Here is a 10,961-nt window from a genome sequence, read left to right on the forward strand (position 1 = left end):
GTTTAAAGGTGGGGGGGGGGGGACCACAATGTACTCTCACAAAACTTGTAGCCTGATGGGGTCAGATCATGTGACATGGGGGTTCTCTCTGCCCAATTCCTGATTTACTGGCCTGGCCACAGGGCCTGCTCAGCTGTGCGCACAATTTTTTTGTTTTTCACAGGCCCCAGCCAGCCTGTATTCGGTATGTAGAGCCGGATGGCCTTAATCTCACAGAAACCCGCCTGTCTCTCTCGTCCCGATTGCTAGGATTAAAGGCGTGTGCCACCACACCCAGCAACAGTATTTTTTTTCAGACGTTTTGCGTGTGGCGCTCTCAAGCGGGCTCCACCACCGAACTAAGTACACGTCCAGCCCTTCAGTCTTCTCGAGGTCCTCCACTACATAGAAACTACTGCCATTCTACATTCTAAACGGGGGAGAGCCAGGACCCCGGGGCCGGCCGCAGCGTCCAGCTGGCTTTTAGCGCTCAAGGCCGCGCAAGCGCAGCACTCCACCCCGCCCTCTCCCGCGATTGCAGATTGGCGGGCTGGGTCACGTGGCAGAGCCTCGCCTCTTCCTCGAGGCTGGGGGCCAGTCCGCTAGCTTGTTTCCGGTTCGGTAGGTCCAGGATGTCGGAGCCGGGCGCCTCTCCCGAGGACCCCTGGGTCAAGGCAAGCCCCGCGGACGCGCACGCTGGCGAGGGGAGGGCGGGTCGTGCTCGTGCACGTAGGGGGTCCGGAAGACTAGGGGCTCCCCAGCTGTCCCCAGAGTCTCCCCTGCTGTCCGGGTCCCGGGACTGCAGAGAAGACAGCTCTCACCCGGCGTGCGCGAAGGTGGGGAGACCAACGAGGCGTGTGTATGCCGGGCGTGCGGGATGGCCTGGGAGGCGGGTGGAGAAGGCCGGGACCGCGCTGAGGGGAGGCGACCCCGGCCGGGCCGAGCTTCGGGTAAAACCGTCCGGCTGCCCCGCGCCCCCGCAGTTGGTGCGTGCCTTTTCCTAGGGGAGGAGGTCTAACCGGCTTCCCCTTGCTTGGTGCTGCAGGTGGAGTACGCCTACAGTGACAACAGCCTGGACCCTGGTGAGTGCCGCCCCGCCGTCTTCGCACCTGGAGTAACCCATTTCAGCTCTGTAGATCCTTGTGGTCTCGCCAGCCACACCTGAGCACAGTCCTCTGTCACTGGGCCAAGGTCCTGGCTTGAGAAGTGAGGGAGGAGCTGGAGGACAGGCAGGAAGCAACCAAGGGTCACACCTGGTTCCCCTGCTGTGGAACGGGAGGATGATGGAAACAGTGGCAGCTGCTCATTCTCACCACATCCAGATGCCCCTCTGTGAGCCAGAGACTCCCATCCTGAGGAGCAGTATAGACTGGACAGGAGCACTGGCAGGAAATAGGTGGCCTAGTGGTGGCTGGCTTTGGTGTGGAAGGGGAGAGGCCAGCACTTGAGGAAATTGTTGTGCCCATAGACGTCTGAGGGCCTGGCAACGTTCCCCACCCCTTAGTGATTGAGGCCTCTTTTTTGCAGGGCTTTTTGTAGAAAGCACCCCCAAGGGGAGCGTAGTATCCAGAGCTAATAGCATCGGTTCCACCAGTGCCTCTTCCGTCCCCAACACAGGTAGGCAGCAACATTCTCCCCCAACACACACACCTGGGGGAACTTAGCTATGACATCATCTTAGCATCTTTCCTAGACAGGGACACTCCACTGTCCACATGGGGGTGGCTCTGGAGCAAAGTGCCAAACACAAACAACTTATTGTCTCACCTCATCCTAGGTATTAGGTTCTTTCAGCTAGGGAAAAGTTTGCTAGCTAAGCCCCCCTAGGTGTCGAGGTTGACTTCTCCCTGCTCCAACTGAGTGTAGATGATGAGGACAGCGACTACCACCAAGAGTCCTACAAGGAGTCCTATAAAGACCGGCGGCGGCGAGCACACACTCAGGCTGAGCAGAAGAGGAGGGATGCCATCAAGGTGACTTGGGGGGCTGCATTTCAGGTAGCAAAGGAGGACCCTGCATGTTTCATATTCACCCTGCCCTGCCTTTTCAGTCCCAGTCTTGTGGGGAGCTAGGCTAGTCTTGTACCTGAACTCCCTCCTTCCAGCCCTCTGAGCTTTGAGTTTCGAGCATGGAACCCATTTCCCCTGCTGTCTCCACAGAGAGGCTACGATGACCTTCAGACCATTGTCCCAACCTGCCAGCAGCAGGACTTCTCCATTGGCTCCCAGAAGCTCAGCAAAGCCATTGTTCTACAGAAGAGTATGACCAGGGCAAGGGGCAAGGGAGTGACGGGAAGCAGCAGGGGTTATGCAGAGGCCAGTACCTGGTGACCCAGGTGGGGTGGCTCTAATAGGAAAGTTGGGTTATGGGGGAAGGAGAAACAAAATGAGCCTTGTCTCCCTGGTTCAGACTTCCTCTGTACCCATCCCCTCTCTCTGCCCCTACCCCAGCCATCGACTACATCCAGTTTTTACACAAGGAGAAGAAAAAGCAGGAGGAGGAAGTATCTACGCTCCGCAAGGATGTCACAGCTCTAAAGATAATGAAAGTGTAAGAAGGGTGCTGAGCTTCGGGAGTGGAGCTTCTAGGGAAGTCTGCAAAGGTCACTCCAGGCACTCCTTTTCTCTTGTTCGGAGGCTGTATCATAATGCCTGTACTTAATACTGACTCCATGTGATAGCCCCTGTGAGGCAAGACTTTTTTCCTAACAGCTCATTACGCACAAGCACAACAGACATTAAGAAACAAATGCCCATCAGGCTAATGAAGGGAAGGTTCTAGCCACTGTTTCTGACTCAGTGTCTGGTAGAAACATCCCGAGGTCTCTTAGAACCTTGGGGTGGGGGGTTTGCACAGGATTATCCCACAGCACCTCAACCGTGATTGTATGCTTTCAGAAACTATGAGCAAATTGTGAAGGCACATCAGGACAACCCTCACGAGGGAGAGGACCAGGTCTCTGACCAGGTCAAGTTCAACGTGTTTCAAGGCATCATGGACTCCCTGTTTCAGTCCTTCAATGCATCCATCTCTGTGGCCAGCTTCCAGGAGCTGTCAGCCTGTGTCTTCAGCTGGATTGAGGAGCACTGTGAGCCACAGGTATGGGATAGCAAGGGTCACTGGCTCTGGGCTTCTCTCCCTACCCTCAAACGAAGTGGTCCAAGCCATTATTCAGAAAAGCAGAGTAGCTGTTCTAGGTTTCATGAGGGTGTCTACAGCCTGCAGTATTGTGTTTCTCTCCTTACTGCCTTGCAGATTCAGCTAAGTCTCTCATCTGGCAATAATGTTCAGAGCCCCCAGTGCCAGGTCCAGCTCTGACCTACATCATTGGTGACTCACTAGCTATTCCTTGGCTGTCCTGTGTGGAAGCCAGCAGCAGTTACTTGGGAGTATTGAGAAACATGCAGACTGTAAGACCCCCCCCCTTCCCCCCACGCACTACATAGACCCATGGCTTTGTATTGTTATACTCTCTTCTGCTTTTGAGGCCTGGTTGCTTTTTCTTAGGCTTGAACTTGTGTCTCAGATTACCCCTTTGTTTCCCAACATTTTCACTGTGAAATACTTTAAGCATTACTGCAACAGTGAGGGACTGTTAGAACATGCATACACGCCACCTAATGATACCAATAATATTTTATTGTGTTTCTTTTATCACATATTCATGTTTCTCCATCTTGTTTCAAGGCTATTTCAAAGTAAAAGCAAACTATAGACATCACTCTATCTCTGGGGCTTTTTTCCTTTCCTTTTTCAAAAAATCATTTTGGAGCCAGGCATGGGTGGTCCACGCCATTAATCCCAGCATTTGGGAGGCAGAATAGGACAGACAGCCTGGTCTACATAGTGAGTTCCAGATAAGCTAGAGCTACAAGGGGAGCCTATCTCAAAAAATAAAGATTTCAAGAGGGTACCACCATGCCTGGCTGTTTTGTTCTGTTCTTTTTCTTGAAGTGCTGAAGATTGAACCAGGGTCTTTTTTGAAAAAGCTTTTATTTGTGTTTCTGTGTGGGGGCCAGTGGAGGCCAGAGAGAAGTGTCAAGATCCTCTAGAGCTGGAGTCACAAGCAGTTATGACCTGCATAATGTGGGTGCTAGGAATTGAGCTTGGGGCCTCTATAAGAGTATTATATGCTCTTAGCCACTGAACCCTATCTCTTAGCCTTTTTATTTATTGAGACAGAGTCTCACTGTAGCCTGCCTGCCTAGCTCTGAACTTTGGCCTAGAATTCACAGCAGTCCACCTACCTCTGCATCCTAAGTGCTGGATAGGATTAAAGGCAAAGTAACCTAGGGGCTTGTGTGTGACAGGCAAGCACTCCACCACTGAGCTACAGTCCAGCCTCTAGGGGACCGTTTTTAAATGCCCTCTTCTAAAGAGCATGTCTGGTCTACGCAGGCATCTAAAGGCCTTGCTATCACCTGCACATTTTCTTTCCCAGACTCTACGAGAAATTGTGATTGGTGTCCTGCATCAGCTGAAAAATCAGCTCTACTGATGGATCCTGCAGGGCAGGTAACAAGAGGCTTCTGAGTCTGTTTGGCCATGGAACTGCTGGGCCTATGAGATTGGACTGCGATACCTCACACCGGTCAGCTGGTTTCTACTTGGTGTTTGGTTTTCCCAGCCTCACTTGAGTGGGGTTGAGTGTTTTGTGGAAGTTTCTGATTAATTTATTATACTGACGACAATGTTGACCTACTCAATCTTCCCCCTCCCAGCAGAAGTCCTCAGGACAGGAGTCTGTTCTGGGTACCTCAAAGAACCTTGGCCTCTCAGCCTTTTCCCTAAGCCTCAGATTTGTGCTCATGATCTATATATATTTGCAAACTGTTTGCCTCTGTTTTGGTCTCTTGGGCAACATTTGGCTCAAGTTAGGTATTTTGGCAGTAATTGGGTAGATGAAAAGAAAATAGTCACATAGCCATGAAGGGTGAAAGGCCACTTTGTACCTACACTAGGGCTGTGCAATCAGTACTAAGTGAGGCCAGGGTTTTCTGGCCAGATCAGGGTAGGGCTGTAGGTTCCTGCTTTCCCCTCATGTTCTGCCACCACCACCCTCCCCTGCTGTGGGTGCCAGGGGAAGGAAGCAAAGCTTCAAGCTACTCTTGTCCTCTACCCAAAGGCAAAGGCAGGTCTCCAGCACTACATATTGAATTTTTTTATTTTTTCTAAATACCAATGTGCTGTTTTGCTACAGTTACAATTTTGAAAAATCAACTGACCCTTAAATTACCCCAGCCTTTCTGTCTAGCATCTCGGACCATCTGGATCATCTCCCAGTGTTACCTACATTTCTCCCAGGACTTGGGGTAAAGCAAAGGGGTTATAGAAGATACTGAAAGGTCTCCAGGGGATAGGCCTGGCGATGCCTTGGGGTTCTCAAATGCTGGTGTCTGTTAGCGTCTCTGTACTTGGGTCTCCCATGCTCCCTCCTCAGGTTTGGTATCTAGGAGGTTTGACTATCCAGAGGAAATTTAAGTATTTTTGTATCAAAGTATATTACAATAAATATTGCCAAATACTTTCCTTTAGGGTTGTTCTAAGTCCGCATGTTTAAGCTGAGGCCATTGCAATATGGACAACAAAACAGACATGTCTGGCCAGCAGCCCTGAATCCCTTTACCCAGTACCCTGCTCTGTACTTCTCTCCCCTCTGCTCTGCTCAAAGGTCAAGAACATCAAGAAGCCAACCTAGACCAAGTGGCCAGTTCAGGACATCTCTGGTCCTAGGCCCCACCATAGCCCCTCAGGGGTCTGGGAGTGTAACACTGTGATCTTCATCTGTCTCTATCCCAACTTCTTCCTGTGGGCCAGGAAGAGAAATGAAGGAATCATCTCTGGGCAAAGACCCCAGGGAGCAAGGGAAAGAGTTACTTACAAAGAACTGCTTCTTGCTCTTTGGGTATCCTTCAAGGATTGCATCACACAGCTCTATGGTCTGACAAGAAACAAAGCCACCCCTTTTCAGATGGGCAGTAGCAGTACTGGGCATTGCCTGCTCAGTTATTTTGGGCAGAGACTTGTCCTTGGTTGTCATTTCCCAAGACACTTCCAGGCTCCCTTCGAGGCCCACTCACTCACCAATCTCTTCCGCTTCCTCCACTCCTTGCAGTATTTCTGCCTCTCTCTGTACACCTGTACAGGGAGAAAAGGTGATCCTCTAAGCTCCTCAGGTCCACTGCAGACCTGCCCAGACAGCCTCCAGCCTCGCAGCCTACCTCCTCCTTCTCTTCAGGAGTGACATGGTTGGTAGCTGCTTTGATGTTCTTTAGTCTCTCTGTGTAACGAGTACATTCCTTCTTTAACTCCTGGATCTCTTTCTGCATTTCAGGAGTGGTCAGTGCACTTGTTAACTCCTTCAGCTCTGAAACCATATACCCCCAGGGTCACTTGCTACCCCTGGGGAGGGGATTCTGGCTTTCCCAGCAGGTGGTCCCAGAGGTGGGAGACCAACTTCCATCTTGTTCTGAGATCTAGCCAGAATAGGACCCCATATTCTGGAAATGCTCAAGGGAAAAAAAGGCTTACTGAATTAGTTTGTTTTCCTATTTTTCTTTCATTTCCTTATTGATAATCAATAATGGGTATGAAGTTGAGCAGACTGGTGACAGGTTAAAGAAGCAGGAATAAAAGGAATGGTGTGCTGATTATCAGACCTGCAAATGCAGGTCTTGCCCAGTGGTAGTTCAGCATTTCTTTCAATGTGATACCTCAGGCACCTGGCAAAGAGGTCTCAGCTACAATAAGACACTGCAGTCAAGGAGCCCTTCATTTAGTGAGTCCTAGACCAAACCCGAGTCCAAGGGCACCTCGAAGGTGGGAAGGGCCCCCAGTCTTACCAGCCTCCATGTGACGGCAGCTCTGCTGTAAGCTCTGGACCTTAGCATTGAGTGCTACAATTTTGTCATCAAGGCTGTGGAGGTCAGCATCACTCACTGTATCAAACTGATCCTGCCAGAGAAGAAACACAAGTACTTAATGTGAGGCATAAAGATGGGAACATACAGCTGGGGGGTGACAACATTCAAATACCTGGTACATCTCCAAACACTATAGATCCTCAAAATGCCTAGTCCCCATTCCCCATAAAAAGGAATAAAAATTGAAATGTGGGGGGCTGGAGAGATGGCTCAGAGGTTAAGAGCACTGGCTGCTCTTGCAGAGGACCTGGGTTTGATTACTAGCACCCACATGGCAGCTAACAACCATCCTAACTTCAGTTCCAGAAGATCCAACACCCACTTCTGACTTCCATGGGCATTGCATGACATGGGTACACTTACATACATATAGACTACACACTCATACACACAAAACAAATTTTTTTAAGTTGAAATGTAATACATGCTCTCATGAATGTCAAGATGGGCAAAAGTAGTAACTGGAACAGAACCATATTTCTGTAGTGATAAAACCACTCATGGACTGAAGAAATAAAGATTCTCCTGCTGGGTGAGGTGTGGCATGCCTTTAATTCTAGCACTTGGGAGGCAGGCGGATCTCTGTGAGTTCAAAGCCAGCCCGGTCCACATAGTGAGTTCAGGCCAGCTGGGGCTACAGGGAGACACTGTCTCAAAAAGACCCAAAAGAAAAAAAAAAAGCATTGTCCTGAGGTGAAGAAACTTAGGTCCTGTGTTTCATAACAGGAAGACTACCAGGTGAAAAGGCATGGATCTATGTAAGGAACAGGCACCTCCCTTTAGAGCCGTGGCTAGAAAGAAACCATTGGGCATCACTGAAAAGTTGTAAGCTGATGCTGGGGAGGTTAAAATGGGAATGCCAGCCTGGGCAGTTCGGACTGTATGCTTAGCAAGGTGAATCTGAAGAAGAGGAGCCACCAAAGAGCCAAATCCTGCCATACCCATTCATTTACATGATCTATGGCTACTTTTGTTGTACAATGGCAGAGCTGAACCATATGTCTCAAAAAGTCTAAAAATACAGTGAGACCTGTGACAAAAAGTGCCAACTCTTCCTTTAGGATATTTTTCAATAGGTAGCAAAATAAAATCTGTGATGAAAAAAAAAATTAGTCTTGACATTGCAGTTAAATATTGAATATTTTGTTAGATTCTGGGGGTGGTTTCTGAGTAAACAAAAATGAGAAATGGAGGTCTACCCTAGAGGAACTTCAGTTTAGTGAGGGAGACAAGGAGAAAAGAAAAACATAACTCAAGGTAAGAGCCAGAAGAAGTGACAGTACAAAGCATTCAGGAAGGGTTTCTGGAGAAGAGTGAAATCCTGAAGGAGTTAAGAGCAAGTTGAATACTGCTCCAAACACCAAAAATGCCAAAAGTATTTGGAAGCTTTTATCTAATCCTTAAAAGATTTTAGGGTTATCTCTTCAGAGTGGGGAATGTTAGCCAGAAGCCCCATAGAAAATAAATAAAGAGTACATGAAGTTATCAGAAAAAAGTGATGGGGAGATATGGGAGGAGTTGGAGGGGAGGGAGTGGGCATGGATTTGATCAAAACACCTTATATGCATGTATGAAATTCTCAATAAATTATTAAAAAAAAAATAAGTTGGGAAGAGGCAAAAGGACAGGCAAAACAGAGGAAACACATCTGAGTCATCCAGCGTGCAGAGAAGCAAGTCCAGCAAGTGAGGCCTGCAGGCTGGCAGGGCACATTAACAGGAGGCATTTTATCTGGTGTCCCATGCAGCACTGGGAGCCTTCAAAAACTTTAATAAAGTAGGGAAAGAACATGACCAGACTCACATGTATTTTTATGTATGTGGATGCATATGTGCCACAGTGCTAGAGGTCACAGAACAATTTGGAGAAGTCAGTTTTCTCCTTCCACCATGTGGGTCCCAGGTATTGAACTCAAGATGTCGGACTTGGCAGCAGGTGCCTTTACCTGTGAGCCCTCTCACCAGCCCCATTTGCAGTCACATAGATCATTCTGGTTGCAGTGTTCAAGATGCAGTTAGGACACTGCAATGGGACACCTGGGCCTATTGATAGAGAGGAGTGACAACATATAGGTTGGACTTAATGAAGAACTGAGCCAGCCACAGCAGCACTTGTAATCCTAGCACTCAGGAGGCTGGCCTAGGAGACTCATATCCAACCCTCTGCCCCAGCCCACCCCTCCCGGTCCCTCTCCCCTGCTTTGGGGGAAGAATGATACCATTACAATGCCAAGAGAGGGTCCAGTTTTGGGGGAGGAGATGAAGCATTCTACTTTAGCCACACTGATACTGATATTTAATGTAGGAAGGAAGACCCTTCCAAGCAGAAATCTGACTCGGTAGTAACAAGTCAGGGTCTTCTGTCTAATACTTCGAAGGGACACTGATGAAGTGTGATAAAGGGAAGTGCACACCTTGATTTAAGGATGTCTGAAGCCCTTTTCAAGGCAAGTTAGGTTAATTTCTGGGGCGCCTCAACACTCCCAACGAGTTAATGCTGGGAGTTGATTCACTCAATGACAGGCTCTCGGGTTCCTCACCTGATCCACAAAGTATATCTTCTGCTTGCCGTAAGTCTTCTCTTTGATCTTGCCTTGCTGGGCCAGCTGCTCCAGCGCCTTCACCACCACCTGGCAGAGGGGCGAGTGAGGCCATCAGGAGAGTGGGCCTGGGAAGGGGAGGTGCTGCAGATGGCGGGGAAAGCGCCTAGGATCAGGGAGGGGGGACCCAAGCCTGACGCGGGGGGGCGGTCCGCGGCGAGGAAATCCCCAGCGAGGATGCTCTCACCGCCTTGCCCAACCCGTGCTCCCGCTGCAGGTTCCCGAATACGTCCTGGGCGCTGTACGGCCGATTCTGCTCCTGCAGGTATCTCAGGAGGATCCCGGAGGCTGTGAGAGAGCCGGCAAGACACGCGGTCAGCGCCGGGCCCCTCGCCCGCTTCCCGCCCGGGCCCCGCGGACACCACGTTACCTCCCGCCGCGGCCTCGGCCCGGCTTTTACTCATGGCCTTTCCCGCCACCAAACTCAGACCGCAGGACCAGCAGGTTGCTCCGGGCGACGGCTCCTTCCGACGAGGGCGGGGAACGCTTCCAACGCCTTTAACGGCGATTGGTTGGGGGGAAGAAGTCTTCCGGAAGCGCGCCGCGGACGTGCGCAGACACCGTAGTTCCGCCCCCCGCCCCCGCAGGCCCCTCCTGGGTTCTGAGCGGAAGCTGGATTGTGTAGTGCTTGTGTCTAAGGCCGGGAGCCCGGGTTCAGCCGCCACTGCGCATTGGTGACCTGAGCTAGGCCCGGAGGTGCTGGCAGGGGAAGAAACGTCAGCGATGGACTAGCGCAAGGTCTCAAGGGTGCTACCCACAAGGGGGTGCTCCGGTGCCCCTTCCCGGCTGGAGGCATCGTTTGTAAAGTAGGACCACCTACGGGTATTCGGGGGAGGGAGGCTGTGAAAACAAGCACGTCCAACTCCGGACACCTGTTTCCGAGCTCGCACACGAGAGGGCACTCGACACCTGCTGTAGCTTAAATGCCCAGGAAAGGCAGGGTTGGGAGGGGGCTACTCTAGCCACAACGCTTGCAGAAGTCTCCAGTTAGCCCAGGCAGCCACACCTGACAGGTGCTTTCCATTCCTGACCACAGTGGCCAGTGGCATTGCCTGAAATAAATATTTCTAGTTTCTGAGGTCTGTTGAAGGCCAAAGAGCAGCTGTTCTTGCAGCTCGTAGTCCAGTGTTAGGACAGAGCGCTACTTTTCCAAAGCCTTCCGCTACTCAAAATTTAATGAGTCTTTATTCAGAACACATGCTTATCTCCTCATGTTTAAGGGGCAATATGTTTTTTGAGACAGGGTCTCCCTGTAGCCCCAACTGGCCTGAAACTTGCTATGTAGTCTAGGCTGGTCTGGATCGCAGAGGTCCTCCACCTGTCTCTGCTGGGATTAAAAGGCGTGCACCACTACTCTGATTTAAGGTAAGGGACAATGTTAAGAATTAGAAATGGAACCGGGCTTGGTGGCGCACGTCTTTAATCCCAGCAGTCGGGAGGCAGAGGTAGGCGGATCTCTG

At 50.5% G+C, this 10,961-nt stretch overlaps 2 protein-coding genes across 6 annotated transcripts; one reads left to right on the forward strand and one right to left on the reverse strand.

Annotated features, from left to right (window-relative positions):
* The first annotated feature begins 514 nt into the window (after window positions 1–514).
* Window positions 515–5,508, forward strand: Mlx (MAX dimerization protein MLX). Of its 5 annotated transcripts, none has more exons than XM_008835312.3 (8): window positions 515–653; window positions 1,025–1,061; window positions 1,507–1,596; window positions 1,846–1,952; window positions 2,139–2,238; window positions 2,430–2,529; window positions 2,877–3,078; window positions 3,235–3,700. In XM_008835312.3, the coding sequence occupies exons 1-8, from the start codon at window positions 612–614 to the stop codon at window positions 3,295–3,297; spliced, it is 741 nt and encodes a 246-aa protein (XP_008833534.1). In that variant the 5' UTR covers window positions 515–611; the 3' UTR covers window positions 3,298–3,700. The 5 variants fall into 5 exon arrangements, with proteins under 5 accessions (XP_008833534.1, XP_008833536.1, XP_008833535.1 ...); XM_008835313.3 differs by lacking the exon at window positions 3,235–3,700 and adding an exon at window positions 4,421–5,508 and having other exon boundaries at window positions 517–653; XM_008835310.3 differs by having other exon boundaries at window positions 529–815.
* Psmc3ip (PSMC3 interacting protein) lies at window positions 4,647–9,999 on the reverse strand. The gene is made up of 8 exons (XM_008835307.3): window positions 9,872–9,999; window positions 9,689–9,789; window positions 9,442–9,531; window positions 6,822–6,933; window positions 6,201–6,346; window positions 6,064–6,117; window positions 5,861–5,920; window positions 4,647–5,785 (listed from the first exon to the last, which is right to left on the reverse strand). Exons 1-8 carry the CDS (start codon window positions 9,903–9,905, stop codon window positions 5,729–5,731), a joined length of 654 nt encoding a protein of 217 aa, XP_008833529.1. The 5' UTR covers window positions 9,906–9,999; the 3' UTR covers window positions 4,647–5,728.
* Window positions 10,000–10,961: the final 962 nt, after the last annotated feature.

Source organism: Nannospalax galili, unplaced genomic scaffold, assembly GCF_000622305.1.
Source record: "Nannospalax galili isolate Female #2095 unplaced genomic scaffold, S.galili_v1.0 scaffold137, whole genome shotgun sequence".
NCBI lineage: Eukaryota > Metazoa > Chordata > Mammalia > Rodentia > Spalacidae > Nannospalax > Nannospalax galili.